Source organism: Mangifera indica, chromosome 11, assembly GCF_011075055.1.
Source record: "Mangifera indica cultivar Alphonso chromosome 11, CATAS_Mindica_2.1, whole genome shotgun sequence".
NCBI classification, from domain to species: domain Eukaryota; kingdom Viridiplantae; phylum Streptophyta; class Magnoliopsida; order Sapindales; family Anacardiaceae; genus Mangifera; species Mangifera indica.
Window position 1 is genome coordinate 12,023,488 of NC_058147.1, and position 18,429 is coordinate 12,041,916.

The following is an 18,429-nucleotide window of genomic DNA, read 5'->3' on the forward strand; positions in this document are numbered from 1 at the left end:
ACATATATGGAAAGTGAAAAAATAAGTTTATTACTTTGGACACACTTATGCCTTCGCCTATGTAGAAAGTGGAAATATGAGTTTTAGTTTGGGCACGCTCATGCCGTCATTTGTGTAAAAAGTAGGAAGATGAGTTTATTAGGTTCTGTCATACCTTCACCTAAGTGAAAAGTGAAAAGATGAGTTTGCAAACATAAAAGGTGAGTTTGCAAACTCAATTAAGCAAACATCACGTTTGCAAACTCATCTTTTCACTTTCCACATAGGTGAAGGTGTGAGTCTGATAAACTCATCTTTTCACTTTCTAAGCAGGTGAAAGCGTGACAATATTTGAATTGAAAATTCATTTTTTCACTTTCTACATAAGTGAAAGTGTGAATGTACCCAAACTAATGAACTCATCTTTCCACTTTTTTCATATGTGAAAGCAAGGGCGTGAGCAAGCCTAACTAAAATATATATTATTTTCTATTTTATTTGCTTACTTAAGTTTGTGGGGTGTGTTGGAATATATTTCAAATATATTATTTCAGTTATAATATATTTGAATAGATTTCGAATATATTATATTCTATATTAGAATATAATCCAAATATTTTATTTCCTAAGTTAGCAAATATTCTAAATATATATTTTCCCTTCTTACATTATTGTATATTAATTATATTAACTTTATTTTTTTATATAAGATTTATGATAGGTATACACTTTTGTATTATTCAGATATTTTAATATTCTAATATACAATTAATTCATATTTTAACATTTATAATAAATTAAATTAGATAATTTTGGCTTGTTTCTTCTTGTAAGTTGCAGTTTAAATTTGTTTAAGGATGTGTTACTAACAATATTTTTAACAATTAATTCTTCTATATATTTTTAAAATTTTTTGAATTTTAACCATGTTTAGTATCAATACCATTTCAAGGTCATTGTACGAAGATTTAAAATACACATTATTGTTTTAGTAATTAAACATGAAAAATAATATGTATAAAAACAAATTTTATTAACTTATTTGTATAATCTAATATAACAATATGTGATTAGATAATGTCAAAATAAGATAAAAAAATAAGCAATCATATTATTCAATTACAAATTGTCACATTAGTTTATAAAAATAAGTTGATAATATTTGTTTGTACATGTAGCTTTATTCATTAAATATATTGTTATTTGTAAATATGCAAAGTGAAGTGTTTGTTAATGTATGTGATGAGAAAATTTTAATTCTTGATCAGCAGTGACATAGTTTTTGAAATAAATGGGGAAGAAGACTAAAGCAAAATGGGCATGCATATACATAAAAGCAAGAATCAAAGCATGAAAAGAAACATACATGAGAAGGTTAGAAGATTACCTACTCCTTTGCTTTAGATGTAGGATGATGGAAGGAGTCTCTCACTTTAAAAAATCTCAAAAAAGTTGCACCTCCAAGCCAAAAACACCCAAACCCGAGGGTAGAGAGAAGGGAAAGGAATGTTGTTTTTGTGATAGAAAGTTTGTTTCAAACGAGCTTAGTTCATCTAAGATAAACTAATGAGCCATTTTTATGTTGGTGGCTAATTAACAATAATGAAATTATTAATCGGTCTTTTAAATTTTTAATTTAAACTACAATCATGCATGCATATCAATTATATATCTTAGCTACTCTAATTCTGCTTCACAAACATTTTAACTTTTAAAATGTTACTTTTGTACCTATGTAATACTTTATATGATACTAATGTTAAGTATCTTTCGAAAGGTGCTAGCCAATCTCAGATAATATAGTCCTTACTCTCAAAAGCTTGGTTTATTAGTTTGACCCTTTAGGTTCACTATGACATAATCATGAGTCTTTTTGTGAACAATCTGAAATACATATGAAAACTCAACGATTATGATAAACATTTAGCAATGTGTCATAGCCCTTAAATTACGATGAAAAAACACTTTATTGAACCTAATACCATCAATCGTACATTTCATGTGGGTAAGATCCTTCCATCATCTAATCTTGATCAATTTCGGGCTCATAGTTTGTCAAAGTCCTAATTTCAATTCTATACAAATCATCAATTGATATGTTCAAAAAACTTCATCACAAATATCTTTCTTATAACTTATATTATACTCTGGCTAGAGATTTTGATTTCAAATATTTATCGACATTTTTTTCGGAACTCAAATATGGGTCAAATCAACAGATATCCTAAACTTAATATTTTTCGAGTCAATGGATTCTATCTTTATCATCATTCGTCTTCACATACAAACAACATATAACCAACATGGCATTTCGTCTTGAAACTATTAGTTTGAGTATTCATGAGCATGAGCTTACCTTTCACATTAAGAAGCAAGTTACCAACCTTATTTCATATCATATTGACAACAACCTAATATAGGTATTCCAATGTTTAGATATGTCAGATTGGAACTCGGTCTTTTGAGTTGCATATTCTAGTGTACCTATGATTTTGAACCAAGTTGAAGCAAAGTTGGGACTTAAACCTTAGAAAGCTACACGTGACTATAGAGTGTGCTCACTAAGTATAGTAACATGTCAAGTATGATTCTAAAGTTTGTCTTGGATGAATGAAGGAAACAATCTATTAGAATTGAGTTAAAGACAACAAAAGAAAGGTTGGAATGGGGAGTGCCTTTCAAGATTGGCGTTGGTAGTATTGAGACCATGGTCTCTCATAGTTTAGGGTGGATGTGATGTGAGCTAGTTTGAGTTTGGATTGTTGTTCTACCCAAGATTGATATCTCACTAATATAGTGACACTTTATCTCACCATGTGGATGATTCTTCTTCTTCAATGGCTTTTTATGTTCTTCTTCGGTATTGATTCTTTTTCTTCTTTGATAACTTTTCTTTTCTTTCGTTTTTTTTTTTGGTGTCACTTGATCATGAGTTGACCATTCTAGATGCAAGTTGAGCACAAGTCATCCACCCTTCTCCATAGTGTTTACATTGCTTAAGCCTCCATAGACTTGATATACTTTGCATTATTTTCTTTTTTATTTTAATTTTTTAAATAGTATGATTTGTTTGTGTCTTTTAATTAAAGGAAAAAGTGCTAAAGCGTGTTTAAGAGGGAAAAAAAACAAAGTATGACTTGTAAATTGTAGGTGTTTTTTATAATGAATAAAAATCAAAATTACATTTCCTCAAAGATGAAATTCATGCAATGCTTTAATTTTCTTATCTACGTGGCAGAAAATTTAAGAAAAGTATGATTATTTGTTAACAAGTGTGCTTACCAATTACCATTAAATATTTGAGAATCGATAATTTTTTTTTTAACTTTCTTTTTCTCAATTATTTATATTTACACATAGATATTCATGTAGTTTTTCAAAGTTTAATTGTGAAAAAATTTCTAGTTTTCTAAACTAAGGGAGAAAATGATATAAATTTTTAGAATTTTAGGGTTTAAAGGTAAAATGATGATTGTATCTTTACCTTTAATAGAAGTTAACCTATAGGTAGGTATTTAAGTTTTTGAAATGCCACATATGTTTTTTAGAATAGGCTAAAACTTGGATGGAACATAGTTTTTTGGCCTCACCAATATCTCTCTATTCGTTAGGTTTTGTTGTATCATTCTAACATTTCCTTCATTTTCTATCATTTCCATTATTAATTCTTCAACCATTTCCACAATGGATCCAAAGTACCAATTGTAGCCATGGAAACTAGAAAGTGCATCAAGCTACAATTTCATCTTTACCTGTCCTTACAAACCCATTATCAACAACTAACATAAAATATTACCAATTGATGTGTTGTGGGAGATTGAGATTGAGATTGTAGAGACTTATAATTAAGAAGAATCTAGAGATGGAAAGTTAACATTGATATGAAAAGGAGGTGGAAAATACTATTTATTCCATATTAATGTTTATTACAACCTTATTGTGTCTATATATGTTTTCACTAACCAACAAAAACAATCAAAAGGTGGCAACTGGCTACAACATAATACTTATTCATATATATTTTGTATATTTCCTTTCTAAAAGATGATATTGACTTCTACTCTTGTGCATTGTTCTATTGTTAGAGATTTAAATGCATGTTAGTTTTCCCCCCTTCGATAGACTTGTCTTCAAATCTAAAATCTAAAAAGTGTAACCTTATCTCATTTGTATATTTCCAAGTTGCTTTTAATGGTGCTAACCCTTGCCACTGAATAAAGAGCTAGGTAGCTACGACACTCTGTCGTTTTAACATTTGTTTGTCAAGAACTGCTATAGGAATTAAATCAGGAAAAGATAACATTCTAAGAATGTTTGGTGAAGTGTGAATTTGAGCATGACCAGGTTTAACGAGTGATACGTGAAAAACATTATGAATCTTTGAATTTAGTGGTAGTTTCAGCCTATAGGCTACAAGACTAATAGTATCCTGTATTTGGAAGGGTTCAAAATATTTGCCTTGAAGCTTGTGACTCCTCTGACATATTGTCAAATAAGGCTATAATTTAAGATATACCTAGTCACCTATTTGAAATTTCCTTTTTGTTCTTTTTTTACCTATCATCAGTTTCATCTTTTGCTGAGCTCTTGTGAGATAATGCTTTAGAATTTGCAATGTCACTTCCCCTGTCCTTAGGAGGTGTCTACTACCTTTGTTTTTGCATCATTTGGAAAGTATGGAATGTGGATGGTGGGATGTACACATATGATGCTTCAAATGGCATCATGTGAATATTGCAATGGTATGAAGTATTGTACCAAAATTCTACTAGCAACAATCACTGATTCCATGTATGTGGTAAATCTCTAGTCATGCACCTTAGATAGTTCCCTATACATTTATTCACAACATTTATCTGACCATCTGTTTGAGGATGATAGGTAGTGGACACTTGAATTCCTACCCCTTATATTCGAAACATCTTCTATCATACTCAATTCACAAAGATAGATCTCTTTTCACTAGTAATGGTACTTGGCATTCCATAAAGCTTATAAACATGGTCCATGAATGTATAAGCTATAGCTGAAACTAAGAAGGGCTGGCTAAGGCAAACAAAGTGTGCATATTTAGTTAGCCAATCCACGACCACCAGTATAGCTCATTTTCCCTTTGACTTAGGTAGCCTTTCCATAAAATCCATTGTGATATCACCAAACACACCTGTAGGCACTAGTAGGGATTATAGCAGACCAGGACATGCTATGTTTCTGGTTTGTTCCTTTAACAGACTTGACATGCCCTAACATAGTTACGTACATCCTTTTAAATAACTTTCCAATAGACCATAGATGCCAACCTCTTGACGATCACATAGACTCTAGAATGTCTCCCAACTACAATTTCATGGAAGAGTGCAATGATGTTTTGCCTCAGAGTGGGGTCTGTACAAATAACATATTTCCATTCTATTTTAATTTCCCTTGTATCCAAAAGTAATCTTTATATGTTTTGAGGCCTTACTACTTTGCTGCTATGATTGCTTGAAGTTGAGCATTTGCACTCCAGGAATTTTCAATTCTCTATAATAATTCGGATGTTAGTAAAATGGTAGTCAAACTATTAAATTCTCTTTCGGTGCTACTTGGTAGTCTAGAGAGTGCATCTGCCATCAAATTCTCTTTCCTTTTTTTGTATTGAATTTCATACTCATATCGCATGAGTTTAGCAACCCAAGCTTGCTTAGATGAAGTGGTAATCTATTGTTCCAACAAGAATTTAAGGCTTTGGTGATCTATTTTAATTACAAAGTGTTTAATCATCAAGTGAGGCTCCTTTTTTTTTTTTATAGTAAATAACATTTCCAACACCTCCTTCTCATATATGGAGAGAAGTTGATTTTTTGGAGATAAAGCCTTGCCATTATAGGCTATAAAATGCCCTACTTACATAAAGACAACTTTAATTCCATCACCACACGCATCCGTCTCCACCAAGAAGGTTTTTGTAGGGTCAGGTAACGCTAATACTGGAGCTGAAATCATGGCTGCTTTAAGCTCATCAAAAGCCTCTTGAGCTACACTACACCATTGGAATGAATCCTTCTTCAATAATTCTGCTAGAAGTCTGGCGATGTTACCATAATTCTTGACAAATTTTCTGTAGTAACCAATGAGGCCAAGGAACCTCCTGAGCTATTTAAGAGTCCGTAGACTAGGCTATGCTTAGACTGTTTCAATCTTTGTAGGGTTTGTTTTTACTCCCTTTACCGAGATAATATGCCCCAAGTATGATATTTCTGCACTCCTAAATACACATGTTCTTCTATGCAAATAGCTTATTACTTCTCAGAATTTGAAATGCAGTTTTGAAGTGTTGCAAGTGGCCTGTTTGGTTTCTACTATATATGAGTATATCATCAAAAAATACCAACACAAAACTCTTCAGATGGCTTTTGAAAATCAAATTCACTAAATTCTGAAATGTTGATAAAGCATTGGTAAGCCGAAAAGGCATAATCAAAAATTCGTAGTGGCCTTCATGAGTCTTGAAAGTTGTTTTTTTATTTTATTGAGTCTAGATGCATACAAATTTGCCAATAACCAAATTTTAGATCGATTTTGGAGAACATTATAACACCTGCAAGCTTATCTAGTAACTTATTGATAATAGGGCTAAGATATTTGTTCCTCACGGTGAGTTTGTTGAGGCTTTGATAATCAATACAAAGCCTTCAAGACCCGTCCTTCCTTTTAACCAACACAATAGTGTTGTTGTATTAGTTATTGCTGTTGCAAATGATACCTGCCCTCATCATTTCTTGCACCAATTTTTCTATGACATCCTTCTACACCCCATTATACCTGTAAGGTCTTAGATTAACAGGTTGGGCTCCTTCCTAGACTATAATCTGGTGGTCTTGGTCTTTCCTCAGTGGCAAACCTTCATGCTCCCTAAAAACATCAGAAAACTCTTCTAACAACAAGTCCAACTCTTCCCATTTAGTCTCTTATCCCCCTTTTATTGCTTGTAAACTATAAACCTCTCCTTCATTAGAAGGCAACATCACTTGGAGATTGGCTATTTATTAAGTCTTTTGTTGTATCTTTTCTAATTATAGGTTGCTAACTGCAGTCACCCTTGGTTCCTCCAATCCTTTCAAAACAAGAGGTTGTCTTTTCACTGTGAAGGTCATTTTTAGCTCCTTAAAATTTCATAATATGTCCCCTAGAGTCGATAGCCATTGAATGCCTAAAATAAGGTCATAAGTGTTTAAAGGAAGGATGTGAGCATCTATTGAAAATTGGTGTCCATGTACCTTCCAACAGAATTCTTCACACATGGAATTATAATTCAACTTCTCCCTATTAGCTACCTTCACCGTAGTCCCTTTAATCAGCTTTAATTTACAGTCTATTTTGAGAGTTATATGCTTAGTTAAGAAATTATACGTGTTGTCAGAATCCACCAAAATGTGCAATCTCATGACTTGATGGCTAGTTAGTCCCTTCAAGGCATTTGAAGATAGTTGCATTTAGGCTTAGTTTGACTACCGTTTCTCCTGCATTTCTTCCACTTCACCCTTTTCCCTTGTATCAACTTGCAACTAAAGTGTATAGACTTGCTTCTTTTTACACTTGTGGCAAAAGGAGTATCTTTCATTACACCAAAAGCATAGGCCTTTTGCTCTTTTTTCATCAAACTCCTTATTTGATAATGTTTTGCTGGGTTTTTGGGATATTGTGGTTGAAAATTGAGGGACATTTGGGGTAGGCAAAAGTCTTAGTTGAGATGATGGTTTGGTGTACGTCACAAGGTGGATGTTTGTGTTGGATTGAGAATTGAAGGATGATTTGTGTGTTTGGCTAGCGAAAGGTGTACGGGTAGATGGTTTGGGTTATTCTTTAATTGCAACAATAGTGATTTCCTATAGTTTAGCTAGAAAGTAAGCTTCAGACAGTGTACTAGGCTTAAACATACGCACAGACATATGTAGAGCATCAGTTAATCCAGCTAAAAAGAACCTAAAGGCCTAGTCCTCCTTAATTCTAGCCCTGAGATATAATTCATCAAATGAGTTTAGATATTCCTGTAGAGACCTTACTTGCTTCAGATTTTCGTAAGTGTGGATCCTAAATCTAGCATTGAGACTCTGCACATAATCTTCCCAAGCCATCGGTTGATCGTCTTTGGTTCGGATAAAGCCTTGATGCCATTAGATAGCCTTCCCTTCAAAGTGTAGAGCAGCAATCTTAACTCTGGTATCTCCTGGCATTTCGTCGATCTTAAAGAAATACTCTGCTCAAAAAAGCCAATTATCTAACTCTTCCTTATTGAATTTCAGAAACTTCAACTTAGTTGATTGATTCCACGATTACTTCTAATCAGTCACCTCTACTACAGGTAACTATACTGTCTTTTGTTTGTTGAGTATCTCTAAGGCGTTCAATTAAGCCTCTGATTTCTTTTGCCAGTTCTTGCAACTAGTGTTGTTGCCTGTTCTCTAACTCGTGCATCATTTGCATAAATTCTCGATGTAGCTCTTCGTTTTTGGTGCCCTTTGCCATGACCCAAGTCGATGCTTTGATACCACTTGATGCGTTGTGGGAGGTTGAGATTGTAGAGAATCAAAATTAAGAAGAATCTAGAAAAGGAAAGTTAACATAGATATCAGAAGAAGGGGGAAAATATGTTTATTCCATAGTAATGGTGTCTATGTATGTTTTCACTAACCAACCAAAACAATCAAAAGGTGGCAACTGGTTAAAGCATAATACTTATTCATATATATTTTATATATTTCCTTTCCAAAAGACGACATTGACTTCTACTCCCGTGCGTTGTTTTGATGCCGACGATTTAAATGCACATCACCAATGCTATATTTTATTTATAAAAAAAAAAAAGAAAACTTCTTTTCCAAATAGTTGTTAGAAGGCAACAATTAGGGAATGAAAACAGTGTCTCATTGAGGTGCTTCCTCAACCCAAAGAACCAGATTGTTGTGTCCCTCATCAATAAATTATATGACAATCACAAAATAAATATGTACTATATTGTAAACAAAATATAAGAAGCTACAACAGATGCCAAAAAACTTTGTCAAGAGAAGGGAGGGAATGTGCATCAACGAATTTCAAATGTTTTGTTCAAGTTTACTTTTACATGAATACTTGTTTGTGGAGCTACAAAAGGTGATTGAGACATGGTTATGTCGAGAAATTAAAAGAAAATAAAGGCACCCAATTGGGTATCCTAAATATGGTCTTAAATTTAGTTTTCAAGTCAGTTTTGATTTCTTAGAGAGTGAAAACAGAATCAAAATCAAAACCAGAACCTACCCAAGGTAAGTTGGCTTCATTTAGTGATCGAAATAAAAAATTGGGTGCCCATTGGGTATTCTGCTCACCTTTAGTCACACATATTGGGTTTCAATCATGTATGTTTAAAGAAAAGCAATTCAAACTTCAAAAATAAAATCAACAGACCAATTATTATAACATTGAAACTTAAAGTTAATTGTTTGTATAAAGACCTCGATGTATAAATTTTTCATCCTTGATTTCAAATTGCAAAGGCTGATTGTGAGTTAGAGAAAGTGGAAATGAGATTTCTAAAAGCTTCAGGGACTCCTTGGATCGTTTGTTCGTTTGAAAACATTTGGGTCATAAAAGGTTGGGTCAAGGGGTTCTTTTAATTAAATTTGAATTTTGCTCATATTCATGTAGACTTCGAAGTGGTGTTTAATTTCTTATACACCAGCATCGTTCCAAAGAGGTTATTTTAATTAATTTTCCTATTTAAGACAATTAATTAGTATATCTGTTAAATGTTATAAAAATAAGAATATAATTTTTGCAGATATTGGAACGTATTTGTTATTTGAAATTGAAGAGGAATTTAAAATATCTATAATTAGGGGTGTGCATAGTTTATTTTTGTGTGGTTTAAAAGATTTTAAAATGAAATAAAAAAAGACAGTTTAAAAAATTTTTAAATTAAACTAAACTAAACTAAAAGAATATAGTTTAAATTATAATTCGAACTGATTAAAATAATTTATTTTTTAATATATATTATTTAACAAAATTAATTAAATTTTAATTTTTTAAAGTATAATATAAATATATAAAATAAATAAAAAATAAATTATACATTTAATTGCTTATTAAAAAAATATGTCAAATATGGTTTTTTATATATATATGATTTATGATTTGTTTTAGTTTGAAAATTATTCAAACTGAAAAGTATTTTTAAAAAAAATTATAAATTTAAATTAAACTATTTTATAAATTGAATCAAATTAAACTATAATTTTTAAACTGTTCGATCTAATTTTATAATTTGAACCAAAATTATATACCACTCAATGCATAATCATGTACTAAGATGATATTTACTAGGATAACCATGCCTCTACGAGGTGCGGATTCCGTGAAATAAGTAAGGATATAGATGGCGATGTGCATGAAAAATTCAACAAGCAGAAACATGGGTAGAATGGAGATAGATGTTTGCCCACCTCACACCTGCCCCACTAGCACCCACCGTCTCTGCCTAATTCACTAAAATACCAATTGCATTTTATAATATTTGCCAATATTCTATTAATATATAGGCCTAAAATACTATCCCACCCAAGGTATGGTGAAACCCTAGTGACCCCTTTTAACTTTGGAAAATTCAAACAACTACGTATGAGTAAAATTCTATTAGAAAACTTAGTTAAAATTAAGGGTAGAATTATTATTTAACAAAAAAATTTAAAAAACATAAAATTAATTATATTTTCCCCTTAAGTTTTAAAAACTAATAACTTTACCTCTGTCTTAAGTTTTTAAACTTTAAAAACTAGCATTCCACCCTAAAAAAGACTTAAGGTTTTTTTTCTCCCAACTCTAGCCACCATCTCCGATGAATGACAACTTGTCTTTCTTCCTCCCAATAAGGCCTCTTCCTCCGATAACCTCTAAAGATGTCTGGATCAAAAAATCTAGACGTCTTTTGTCATAATTTTTTGACCTAAACAAAGGGTCCTTTGTCTGGATAATGAAGGTGTCATCTAGACGATAATGATGTCTTGGTCTCATCATCGTCATCTGTCATGAAGACTCATCTGGATGACACCTTTATTGTCCAAACAAAGGACCCTTTGCCTGGATCAAAAAATCTAGATGAAAGACGTCTGGATTTTTTGATCTAGACATCTTTTGAGGTTGTCAAAGGAAGAGGTTTCATCGAGAGAAAGAAAGACAAGTTGTCATTAGTCGAAGATGGTGGTCAGAGTTGGGAAGAAGAAAACCCTAAGTTTTGGGGGGGAGGGAGAAGGAATGTTAGTTTTTAAAGTCTGAAAACTTTAAGCATGAGTGAAGTTGTTAGTTTTTAAAATTTAGAGGAGAAAATATCATAACTTTTATGTTTTTAAAATTTTTTTTGTTAAATAACAATTTACCCTTAACTTTAATTGAGTTTTTTAAAGGAATTTTTCTCAAAGGTGGGTGTTTGAGGTTTCAAAAGTTAGAGGGGATCACTTTAAGGTTTCACTTTACCTTGGCGGGAAATAGTTATTTTGGCCTAATATATAAAACTCAAAAAGCTAATTCATTTTCTTCCCAAGACCTTAGTAGTCTCATTCTCTACCTACTCATTGGAGTCGATTATTTATTCTAATTGCATAAATTATTTCGAGTTTTCATGACTTCCATGGTTGATCGATAGCATGCGAATGGATTAGTTTCATTCTTTCTTTGATTCTCCCTTTTTTTTTCCCATTTGTTGTCACTCGACTCTTCTCTCATGGTTGTGAAAGGATGGGGTACTAATGGGTTAGACAATTATGGTAGGGTGTTGTTTGGTGGTTAATAGAAAATGGTTTGCTATTGCAAGGTTCCGAGTAGCGGGGTGAGATTAGATAACAAAGGCATAAAGAAATAAAGGTGTACAAAGAAAGAAAATAAAAACAAACATTAAAAAAAGGAATTAGACCTTTGACATGATCCATTAACTTGACACGATATGATACAAAAAAATCGGGTTAGAGTTATAAGTTTTGACACAAATAGTAATTTGGGTTGGGTTAGGGTTTACCATTAAAAAATGAGATTAGATTCGGATTGATACAAAACTAACTCGAATTGACTTGAATATTTAAAACAAATTATTGCATAACATGATATCATGAAAAAATCTCTAATATTATTTATTTTATTTATTTAACAAAAAGAGTTTCAATATATAATTTATATTCTTTAATTCGAATCAACAAAGAAATTGACATTATATCACCAAACGCCAAATTTGCATCACTCATCCACTGTTTCTTAAAACATTATATAGGTTAGCTAGATGTTTTTTTTTTTTTAAATAAATTTTGGATACCTACTTGGAGAAGCTAGTTTTAGACCTTTTCCAGATTTTTATCATTTTCTACTAAAGACATTCATTTTAATTTAGTAACAAACTTGTAAAAACTATTTGTAGTTTTCTTTTTTGTTGGTTTGTTATAGATACAAGTAAATTGAAATTATTATGTTTGATATGTTATATTTATATATTTGTTAATGATTTTAAATTTATGATAGTTACATTCAACATATAAAAAAAAAATTAAATTTTTTAAATATTTGACAAGTAGTTATTAATCACGTTAATTATCAATTACGTTCTTTTAAAGTTGAGATTGTAGGCTTATTTGAGTTCTTGATTATGATATTATGTTTTCATCCCTACAATTGATTATATAAAAAAACAATAAGTAAATTATTAGTATTACTTTGAAATAAAATAATTATGTTTTAACAAAATGTCATTTTATGCCAAAATGTATTTTCATATGTTATTTTGTAATAAATTGAGTGATTATTTGATATAGAAAATGTGTTATTCAATAATAAATTATGTCCTTATATGTTAGATTAAGTCTGGTCAACATGTAAATATTTGAGTTTAGTTTAAGGTTGAAAAATTTTGATACGATTTTGTTTTGGATTGGGTTAGGTGTAGGGTCTTGAATTTGAAACTCAAACTGGTAATATAATCTAATAACATGAATTATCAAGTTTAGAAGGAATACAATAATAAGAAAAAGAAGAACAATTTGTGGTAATTTTTTGTTGGGTTTATGGTTTAGCCTTTTGTGGTTCAAAGAGTTATGCATTTTGTCCATTGCTTGTTTTATGTTTGGCCAAATTGTTGTTCAAAGAGTTTGTGAAATATAATAATAATTTTTTAATTTTAGTAATAAAATATTCTAAAACTCAACATCTCTCAAACTTCTAAAACATTACCTTGAAAATATAAAATCATTTGATCTAGCTGCACTTTTGGGCTGCCAAACGCTGTCGGCCTATGGTTTTTGACCAAACTGAGGCCTAATTGGAAGTAAGCTTGATAAGCTACAGACGATTAGAAGTAAGCTTGCCATGTCAAGTTTGATTGCCCTGTTTGTTCTGGATGAACTAAGGAAAAAATCTACTCAAACTAGGTTAAATATTAAAGCAAGTAAAATTTTAGAAAATTTAACAATTATATTTTATAAAAGAATTTACTTTTAAAAAATAATTAAAAATATAAAATATCATTTTACCATACCATTTTAACTAAGATAAGTTTGCGCCTACGAATTTTAAATTGTCCCTTAATAGGCACAATGCCTACCAAATAAACCCCCATGAGATATACCATGCCCCTGATAGTATGAACTATTTAGTAAGCGTGGTTGCATCTATTGGGGTATTTCAACAATTTTCTTGTCATAATCAGAGTTTCACTTAACAAATCATAGTATATAACTTATTATAAATATTTTTTGTCAACTAACAATTAATTTCAATTTAAAAAACATTACATTATTAAACAAAATTCAAATATCTAAACTTTCTACATACTAAAAATCTACCCCTTTTTTTTAATCAAATTTCTAGATTCAACCCATGCATTACACTCTAGTCTAATGAAAAAATGTATTTCCATCAATCAACAACAAAGTTCAAACGAAGAAACGTGACATTTCTAACAAAAATTAAAAAATCTAGGCAGACCCGATTCGACCCGACCCGATTTATTTCTTCTATAAATATCACGGAATCTCACGGAGAGAGCAGATCCTAATATATATATATATATATATATATATATATATTTCAACTCTTCCCGGTCCCAAGTCAGAAGTCCCTTGTGTAAATGTTTCTTAAAAGTTCACTTGTTTCTTCAAAATCATCTTTCAGTGTTAGATTTTCATCTTCATTTGTTCGTTCTTCAGTTTCCCAACATCAACACGCAAAATCACCCAAACACACCTCTACGTCTAAACGCCATTCTCAACTTGATCATTTCCTCCATGTAAACTGCAGGTCAGGTAACTTTTCTCTTCATGAAGCTCTTGATTCCTTCGATTACATGATTCATATGAATCCCACTCCCGCTATGTCATCATTCAGCCTTTTGTTTTCTGCGCTTGGTAAGAAAAAGCATATTGATCAACTTCTTGTGCTGTACACGAGATTCATTTCAGCTGGGTTGTTGCCGGATTTAATTATTTTGAACATTTTAGTTAATTTCTTATGCAAAATGGCCCGGGTTTCTGAAGGCTTTTTGGTTTTGGGGAGTATTTTTAGGAGGGGTTTTTATCCCGATGCGGTTACTTTTAATTGTCTGATTAATGGTCTTTGTATGGAGGGGAAGATTAAGAAGGCCATCCAATTGCATAGGAAAATGGTTTTGGTTGGTTGTAGACCCAATGGGTTTACGGTTGGGACTTTGATTACTGGGTTGTGTCGAACAAGTAATGTCACTGTTGCCCTTCAGTTATTTGAGGAAATGAATAACGGGAATGGGGAATTTGGTGCCACTTGTAGGCCTGATATTGTTTCCTATTCTACACTTATTGATGGTCTTTGCAAATATGGGTTAGTAGACAAGGCAAAGAAACTGTTTTCAGAAATGAAGACCAAGGGCATTAATCCAAACGTGATTACTTACAACACTCTAATGTATGGCTTGTGTAATATATCTAATTGGGAGGAGGCTAGAACTTTGTTTATAGAGATGTTGGAGGAAGGGGTAAAGCCTGATGTGGTGACATTTAGTGTGATAATGGATAAGCTTTGTTTGAATGGAAAGATAGATGAAGCCAATGCTTTGCTCCAGCTAATGATTAATAGAGGTGTTTGTCCAGACACAATTACTTATAACACACTTTTGAGTGGTTTTTGCTTGGCAGGTAGAATTGATGATGCTAGAAATCTATTTGATTCCATGGCTAGTACGGGGTGTAAGCCTAATGTTTTTAGCTACAATATTTTGATGGATGGTTTATGCTTGGCGAATAAAGTTGATAATGCTAAGGAATTGTTTGCTTCAATGTTGAGCAAGGGATTTATGCCTAATGTAGTTAACTACAATACTCTGATCAATTGGTATTGCAAGAATCGAAAAGTTGATGAAGCTATGAATCTTTATAAGGAAATGACTTTAAAGGGAGTTAGGCCAACAGTTGTTACTTATAGCACCTTGCTATCTGGCCTTTTTATGAACTATAATGTCAGACATGCAAAAAAGCTATTTGGTGAGATGCAACTTAGTAATGTGTCTCCCAGTTTAATTACGTATAATATTCTTATTGATGGGTATTGCAAAAATGGTTGTGTTTTGGAGGCTGTTGAACTGTTCCATACTTTAATAAGTCGAAACATTCAACCTAACATCATAACTTTCAACTGTCTCATTGATGGGTTATGCAAAACAGGGAGGCTCAAAATTGCTCGGGAACTGTTTAACAGATTGCGCAATGAAGGCTTTGTTCTGAATGTCAGAACATATAACATTATGATGCATGGATTTTGTAAAGAAGGGAAGTTAGAAATGGCAAGTAATTTGTTGTTAGATATGGAGCAAGACCATTGTGCTCCAGATTTCATCACTTTTAATACTCTTATGTTTGGATTCTTGCAGAATAATGAGACTTCAAAAGTTGTTGAACTTCTTCACAAAATGAAAGAAATGTAAAGCCAGATGCAGCTATAGCTTCAATTGTATTAGATTTACTGGAAAAGCATGAAAATTATCATGAAGTCTTGAATTTGCTACCATCCTTTTCAACCCAAGAACCGACAGGATGTTGATTGTCAAGTAATTGCATTTTCCTGAGGGAATATAGCTTTTCATCAGAGCCTTGCTAGATGTCAAAGTTTCCATTTTAAGGTGTGTGCCAACATTGTAGTGGTGATTGTATTTAAATGAATCCGTTAATGAAGAAGTCATACACTTGAAAATGTTTTTGAGATAGATCTTACTAAAAACCTGTTGGGATAAATTAAATCATGATATTTTATTGACTGCAATGCACATCTCAACCTCTTAGTCATAGTCAATCTGCTAGATGAATGACTGATGGTGAATTTTGCATTCCTATTTGTGTCCAGCCTAGTGTCTCTCTTCATTCCCAAAAAACATGAGACGGTGGTGTACTAAATAATACGTTTAGTATTCAACTCACCAGTTTGTTGGTTTGCTGAAAGTCTCTCTTATTTATTTTTATAATATCCAAATCATTGAAGTTTTTAATAATTGTATGGTTGAGTGTATGCATTTTTTCTTACTGGAATAACATGTTTAATAGTAGCAGTGAAATTATTCATTTAAACACAGTGATTTAGTTTCTGAACGTAATTAATTTTAAAGTGATATTAGATAGTTAATCCATGTCTTCATCTTTGGTGATTTAGCTTGACCATCAAGTTGTTATATTAGTATGTGCCTGGCACAGTTTTGTTTCTGAGTTTGACAGGTGCTTATTGATGTTTTCAAAAGAATTACTGACGAAGATGTTTCTAGGATGTAGATGGTTAAACATTTAAGGCCACTGATTGTAATGATGCTTCTGAATCATTGAAGGAGTTGTATGAACTCTTTTGCAAATGTGAGTCTACATTACTGGAAGCTAGCTAAAACTTTTGTAAACCTAAAATTGTTGTTGATCTGTATATTCATTATTTTGTGGGTCACAAGTTCTACTTGTCATAGACTTATATATTTATATATATATTATTACCAATAGATATGTTGGTGCAACTCTCTTTGAAGAGATCAAAAATCTCTACTCTGGATCAAAACCACACTCTTTGTCAAGGTAGGTTGATTTTTACCTTTAATTTTTGTGCGTTGATTACTTTGGGGTTTGTTGTTGGTTGTGAGGATGATACTTTATTGTTATTTCAGCAAAACGTCAAGTCCTGTATAAAAGGAAAGTGAAAAGAGTCTGTTTGTCTATCCTATCATGTTCCAACCCTGCCTGTATGAACTCTAGTTGCCAATATAGTTTAGTGGTTAGATGCCAATTCCTGTCGTGCCTCAGATTATATGAGTTTGTTTCGGAAAATGAATATATTTGGGAAGGAGATTAACCTAGACTTGGCTGATTCAGGTTCCTCTTGTGGCTTCAAATAGCATTGGGACAGAAATAACCGAGACAGAGCATGGAAACAGTGATATTGCGTTTTATGGGAATTCCTTTACAGCTGGTACTTAGTTCTTGTATTACCTTGCTATTTAGAAATTAATAAGACATGCCAGTGGGAATATATCAATTAAATTACCGGAGTTGGAGCAACAACACACCTTTCCTCTAGGATTATGTCTTGTTATACAGCCTAGCAAATTGTTAGGGAACTCAGAAATGTTTTTATCCATATCTCTGCATACATTGACCATTTTCATTTATGGAATTTTGAAGCTTTTGTTGTACATTATTTTGTTTATTAACTTCTGGTTTTTATCACTTTTGCTGCTTATTTTATCACACAAATCCTTACTGGTTTAATCTTAGTGATGCTTGTTTCCTGGGAAAATCCTCAGAGGAAGTCCCTCCATGTCTCAGGCCAGTGGGCATGAAGTGCTCTCGCTTTTAAGGAACCGTTAGCCAGTCCATCTACCACTTTCTTCTCTTGGACTCTAATCATAAATTGCATTTTCTGTTTGTTTGTAATTTATATGAACAGAATACTTAAATATAAATACGGGCAGATGCTCACACACTCATGTTTCTAGTTAATTTATGGGGGGTACATGACAGGCTGCACATTTAACATGTGATATTCATTGGTGCCCATTCATATATTATAAAAATAATAAAGTTAAATATGATTTATTAATCATATATTTATAATTAGATGAAATAGTTTTTAGAAATTAATCATATAAATCAATGATTAAAATGTAATTGTTTGTGTTTATTAATCAACAGAAGGTGTAACTGCAGGAGCCAAGACAACTGCTGTCGCTAGCATTGCCACTACCATTCTGATAGGAACCCAGTGTCGGATTTCTGGTAAGCAGCTTAGACGCCTTCGATGCGGAGTATTTGGCTGTCACAACAATCAGACTATAATGGATACGAGAACAATGTAACTGTGAATGTTGTATGAAATGGTGTAGTGAACAATAGACAAATGGATGTTTTAGAATGTATCCTTGATATTGAAATAAAATAACAGTCAACGAAATCACAA

At 32.1% G+C, this 18,429-nt stretch overlaps 2 protein-coding genes across 4 annotated transcripts in view; both read left to right on the forward strand.

Annotated features, from left to right (window-relative positions):
* Positions 1–18,429, forward strand: part of LOC123229120 (pentatricopeptide repeat-containing protein At1g12300, mitochondrial-like) — a 97,293-nt gene that overhangs the window by 13,865 nt on the left and 64,999 nt on the right. The gene's annotated exons all lie outside the window — the stretch shown is intronic.
* Positions 14,091–18,423, forward strand: LOC123229118 (pentatricopeptide repeat-containing protein At1g62910-like). Of its 3 annotated transcripts, none has more exons than XM_044654712.1 (3): positions 14,091–16,123; positions 17,346–17,442; positions 18,165–18,423. In XM_044654712.1, exon 1 carries the CDS (start codon positions 14,105–14,107, stop codon positions 15,926–15,928), a length of 1,824 nt encoding a protein of 607 aa, XP_044510647.1. In that variant the 5' UTR covers positions 14,091–14,104; the 3' UTR covers positions 15,929–16,123; positions 17,346–17,442; positions 18,165–18,423. The 3 variants fall into 3 exon arrangements, with proteins under 3 accessions (XP_044510647.1, XP_044510649.1, XP_044510650.1); XM_044654714.1 differs by having other exon boundaries at positions 18,180–18,423; XM_044654715.1 differs by lacking the exon at positions 17,346–17,442 and having other exon boundaries at positions 18,180–18,423.

Coding starts and splice junctions, on each gene's coding strand:
- LOC123229118 (XM_044654712.1), top strand. CDS start 14,105: ATGTTTCTTAAAAGTTCACTTGTTTCTTCAAAATCATCTTTCAGTGTT.